The sequence below is a fragment of the Antrostomus carolinensis genome, unplaced genomic scaffold (genome assembly GCF_000700745.2).
Source record: "Antrostomus carolinensis isolate BGI_N321 unplaced genomic scaffold, ASM70074v2 scaffold21012, whole genome shotgun sequence".
In the NCBI taxonomy this organism is placed as follows: domain Eukaryota; kingdom Metazoa; phylum Chordata; class Aves; order Caprimulgiformes; family Caprimulgidae; genus Antrostomus; species Antrostomus carolinensis.
The window spans coordinates 2,735-8,344 of NW_010301856.1; the positions used below are offsets into that span (position 1 = coordinate 2,735).

General features: G+C 40.3%; 1 protein-coding gene across 1 annotated transcript; it reads left to right on the forward strand.

The window, feature by feature from the left end:
• Positions 1-1,090: 1,090 nt before the first annotated feature.
• On the forward strand, positions 1,091-3,816 carry LOC104521582 (inactive tyrosine-protein kinase transmembrane receptor ROR1). The gene has a single exon (XM_010163628.1). The coding sequence runs from the start codon at positions 1,131-1,133 to the stop codon at positions 2,514-2,516; it is 1,386 nt and encodes a 461-aa protein (XP_010161930.1). The 5' UTR covers positions 1,091-1,130; the 3' UTR covers positions 2,517-3,816.
• The last annotated feature ends 1,794 nt before the right edge of the window (positions 3,817-5,610 follow it).

Genomic DNA, 5,610 nt, shown 5'->3' on the forward strand with positions numbered 1-5,610 from the left:
AGTGGCATTATTATTATTATTATTATTATTATTATTATTATTATTATTATTGCAGTATTTGTCTAGAAGTCGTAAGTGGTCAATACTATTAGAATTAATTTATTCTAAAATGCCATTTTTAATTTTATTATTTTTTTAAATGTCAGTTCTTTTCCTACATTGCTGCTGTAAAGCTATTGTTATATTTCAGGAATGCAAATGTTGATGTTTACCCTCATTAACGAAACAAAGATCCCACAGTCATTAGCTTAATGACGATACTGAAGACCCTAACTGAATGGATTTGGGTGTTGACACATGTGGAAGTCAACACCTGAAAATAATACATTTTCTTTATGACCTGATGGTGAATATATGCACCCAGGATAACTACAGAATGTTTTAAAAATTCACCTTTCTTTTTTTGACCACTATCTCATTTTTCCAGCTGACTCTGCCCGGCGTATCTCAGGACTGAATGTTCAGTCAAGTCAGAATAGAAATAGTCTCTACTGTACATTGAAGGGTTAATAGCAAAGTCGAGGAAGAACTGGCTATAAGGTCATATTTTAAAAAAAAAGAAAAAAATCTGCTAAAACTTTAGGCCCTGGCCAGAAAACACTTGAGCATGTACTTAACTTAAAGTACATGAATTGCCTCAATTCCTGAAATTAGTCAGATTCAATCTGAAGCATAGAAGTGCTCAAGGCCAAGTATATAAATGCCTGTGCTGAAATGCTGATGGTTCCTGCATGTATTTAGGTTGAATACTTACTACTTTTATCTGATCTTGGGTAGAGGGTTAAAAGTCATTCTGAATTGAATTTTGGAGCAGGCTATGCAGACAGATTAAGAGGCACTCGACCCTGAGCTGGGCTGGTGTTGGGATGCTGGTGTCACCCGGGCTGTATCTGGCCAGGGGCTGATGTTGTCACACCAGTTCCCACATCTCACAGGACCAAACAGGATTGTTGCCAAATGGATGTATGGCCCAAGGGAGTTCCTGGGTCGATCTGCTTGGATTTCAGATGTCCAGCAAAAAGGTCTTTGTCTTAAAAATATTTTTTCAGATGTGTTTTTCTAACATGTTTTTGCTGTGGTTGCTTTAACAGAGTAAGGCTAAGGAGTTGCCTCTGTCTGCTGTTCGTTTCATGGAAGAACTGGGTGAATGTGCTTTCGGCAAGATCTACAAGGGACATCTCTACCTTCCAGGCATGGATCATGCTCAGCTCGTTGCTATCAAGACACTAAAAGACTTTAACAACCCCCAGCAGTGGGCAGAGTTCCAGCAAGAAGCATCGCTCATGGCCGAGCTCCATCACCCCAACATCGTTTGCCTCTTGGGTGTTGTGACCCAGGAGCAACCTGTCTGCATGCTTTTCGAGTACATGAACCAAGGAGACCTCCACGAGTTCCTCATCATGCGATCGCCACATTCAGACGTTGGATGCAGCAGCGATGAGGATGGGACTGTAAAATCCAGCCTGGACCATGGGGATTTCCTGCATATTGCTGTCCAGATTGCAGCGGGGATGGAGTACTTATCGAGTCATTTTTTTGTCCATAAAGATCTCGCCGCTCGTAACATTTTAATTGGAGAACAACTTCATGTGAAAATCTCAGACCTTGGCCTCTCGAGAGAAATCTACTCGGCAGATTATTACAGAATTCAAAACAAGTCTCTCTTGCCAATTCGCTGGATGCCACCGGAGGCGATTATGTATGGCAAGTTCTCTTCCGATTCAGATATTTGGTCCTTTGGAGTTGTTTTATGGGAAATATTCAGCTTTGGACTTCAACCGTATTATGGATTTAGTAATCAAGAAGTCATAGAGATGATCAGGAAAAGACAACTGCTGCCATGCTCTGAAGACTGTCCTCCCAGAATGTATAGCCTGATGACAGAGTGCTGGCATGATCTGCCATCCCGGAGGCCACGATTTAAAGAAATCCATGCCAGGCTGCGCTCCTGGGAGGGTCTTTCAAGTCACACTAGTTCTACTACCCCCTCGGGTGGGAATGCCACCACCCAAACGACTTCCCTCAGCGCCAGTCCGGTTAGTAATCTCAGTAATCCCAGGTACCCTAACTACATGTTTCCAGCACAAGGAATACCGCAAGGCCAAATCGCCGGCTTCATCGGGCCACCGATACCTCAAAACCAGCGATACATCCCCATCAACGGGTACCCCATCCCACCAGGATACGCTGCTTTCCCCGCTGCCCACTATCAACCGCAAGGTCCACCCAGGGTAATTCAGCACTGTCCTCCTCCAAAGAGTCGTTCTCCCAGCAGCGCCAGCGGATCGACGAGCACAGGTCACGTCACTAGTTTGCCGTCTTCGGGATCCAACCAGGAAGCCAATATTCCCTTGCTATCTCATATGTCAATTCCTAGTCATCCGGGGGGAATGGGTATGACAGTTTTTGGCAATAAAACTCAAAAACCATACAAAATGGACTCGAAGCAGTCTTCCCTATTAGGAGACTCCAGCATCCATGGACCTAATGAATCTATGATTTCAGCCGAGTTGTAAATAAGCGAGGCCTTTGTAAATATATAACTATTTACAATACAAACTAGAAAGTCGTAGCAAAGATTTATATTCAAATATTTTTATTAAAGATTCTTCTGGTTGTTTAACAGACATCGCGGCAAGTATCTTCTGTGAAGTTTCACTGCTTAACAGGATGGGCGGATGGGCAGACTCGACCAGACAAAGATCTTTGTGGTATGAGTAGTCGGCTTTGTCAATGGACGCATTGTTGCTTTAAGTGCCACTGACAATTCAAAAAGGGGAAAGGGTTTGGGGTTTTGGGGGTTTTTTTTAAAATAAAAACACTTTACCCTATGCTTTTTCACAGCTTTCTAAACCTCTGATGTGGTTTAAATCACGGAAACTTTTTTATACTGAAAACATATTTTAATATTTGTCTCTTTTTTTAGGAGATGCAAATATTCGGAAATCTGCTGGGTGTGCAATTTCAGTTGCAATGGCTAGTTAAAATATTTGTAAATTTTGCAGTCAAGGATTCTGTTTCAAATATGTGATCTGAGAGCTGAATCGATTACTTCAGGTAGGATTTTGGTCTTTCGTTAAGTTGGGAGTCTGAGTTCAGATTCAGACCAAAAAAAGTCATTTATGTGACAGCACAATAGCTCGAGTTACCAACTGGCAGTCTACAAAAATCATCTGCTCTTGGCTGCTAAAGATGGCTGGAGTTCTAAGAAATTGCCTTAAAGGAAATGAAATTAAAGCGTTTTAATTTCAGAACCTGAATCAACTTATTCAAAGATAACTTTTCATAATCTAGTAGTTAAAGCAGAAATTTTATATCCTTTTGTTGCTATGCAACTGTTTAATGGAAAGGCTCCAAACCACAATTTTATATATGACAATCAGTTTTCCCAGGAATATTTATTTTTTCAGATCAATGTGACTATGACTCCAGTTACCCTAAAAAAGGGAAACTCGCGTTCCAGCAGGCAGCAAATCCATTGATAGCAGTTTTGTCTATCAGTTCTAATAATGTGAATTAGCGTTAACTTTCAACTTAGACATACCACATTTGTATAATTACTAAAAATTCATTCAGGTATAAGCAATCTAGATAATTCATTTGAAACCACTTTAATGAGACACAAAAGTGCCGTGTACGTTACGGTTTTTCACAGACTTTTTTTTGTACTGAATAGTATTTTTATTGTACACGGAACGAAAACAATCTTTTGCTCAGTTGACAATGTTGTATAATATGACTTTATTTTTATCTCTTTTGCACAAAAGTGTGATAATGTTTTGTACAGCAGAAGTGAAAATACATCTCTGCATTTTATATCTTGGTCTGTTTCTTTTTTGTTTTTAACCTGATGTAGATGTTCTTGAAATATATTATGGTGATATTCAGCCACTACCTTATACAAATATTTTTCTTTGTTTTCACTGCATGCGTTTAATCACTGTATTACTTGATGATTGATTTATTAATTATGGGCATTTCAATTAGGCGAGCATGAAAATGTAACAACAAAGGCTATTTTATAATTAAGATACGTGCATTTTTGTATTTCACATGCCAGAGATGATATTAAACACTGATTATTTTATGCTGCTGTTTATTAAAACATTGTTTTAATATAAACATATCGGTATTTCCTCCCTCTTGGTGTAAGATATTTGAAGAATTTTGTATTTAACAGCTAAAAATCTGCTCACTCAGCCCAGGTAGGGAGTCTGCTGAAACGCTCACTTGAATGGGACATGAGAGTTTTGCAAATAATATTTGCAGGCGGGTGGCTCAGAGGTGACAGAGAGGCTCAGGTGAGTATTTGACTGCAAATATTTGCAGAGCACACAGCAGAAGCAGGAGGGCATAGCTGCTCTGGGAGAATGATGCAGTCTTTGCTGTGATCTCATCGGTGCCGTTCAGCTCCCCACCAAGGGCCAGCGTCACCCTTTGAGCCTCTTGCTGAAGTGTTTACGTCCCGCTGCATCCTAGGAGCTTTCGTGGGACGTTGTATTGCTGCAGCATCCGGACCTGCCAAGCTTCCTCTCCATTGCACAGGCCTGAAACTGTACTTGCAGATTAAGAACAATCAGTAATTATATAGTAAGGACTTTTGTAACTTCTGAGATACTTTATGAACCTGAGATGTCAGCTGCCACGTGGTTTGAATTTACATCTGGATCAGTAATGAAAATACGTGACGTTAGTTAAAGTTTAGTTTTGACTGAAGGTTCAGACAATAGTTACATCTATATCTGTGTCAGATTATCAGACTTGATAAAAAATTACTTCTGAACAGAGGTGTTTTACAGGAAGGGATGAGATGTTTTCTCTGAGCTGTGGCTATTAACGTAACCAGAGGCTGGGGAATTGCTCCATCTCACTTAGGTACCTACCCAGCTTTGCAGCGCTCGCTTGGCATCTTGTTCAACAGACAGTAACTGTATTGTCCTTCTTGATCCAACTTTTTTTTTTCTCTCATCTCCTCCTGCATACATTTTGAGTGGTTACATCAGTGCAAACAATTCTTTTGCATCTTAAGCATCAAATGCACTGAGAAGAAAAAAGCCTTTTTTCCCACCCATTTTTCCTATGAGATTTCTTAGCTTGTACCTTTAAGGGCTTGAAATTTCAACAGTGCCAGTTTAAAGACAGTCTGCCACTTCCTAAGTATCTGGTTTCAGAAAGAGAAGAAGCTCTATGCAGCCAAACAAGTCTGTGGTCCATAGGTTCTGCTGCTAATGCAAAATCTTCAGTAAAGAACATGCTGTAAATGAAACCAGTGGAGAAATAAAAATCTTTGCACCATGGTCAACACACAGACATTTGTGCAAAAATGTGATTAAAATGATATTGGGATTCTGCAATCAGTGATATCAAAGTATTCGCTCATCACTGTCAAGCAACAGCCTTCACTGAGTGGAACTGTGAAGACAATGGAAGTATCTTCAGGAGGCTCTCTGTTCATCTTCACAGGCTGAGAAAGAGAGCCGTGGAGCCAGCTCAGGAGACATCTGGACAGACTTCCTCTGCCAGTTGGGATGACAAGTGCCTACGTGTCCCATCAGCTCAAATTTGAACATATTAAGCATAATTCCAGAATTCAGTTCAATCCTGTAGAGA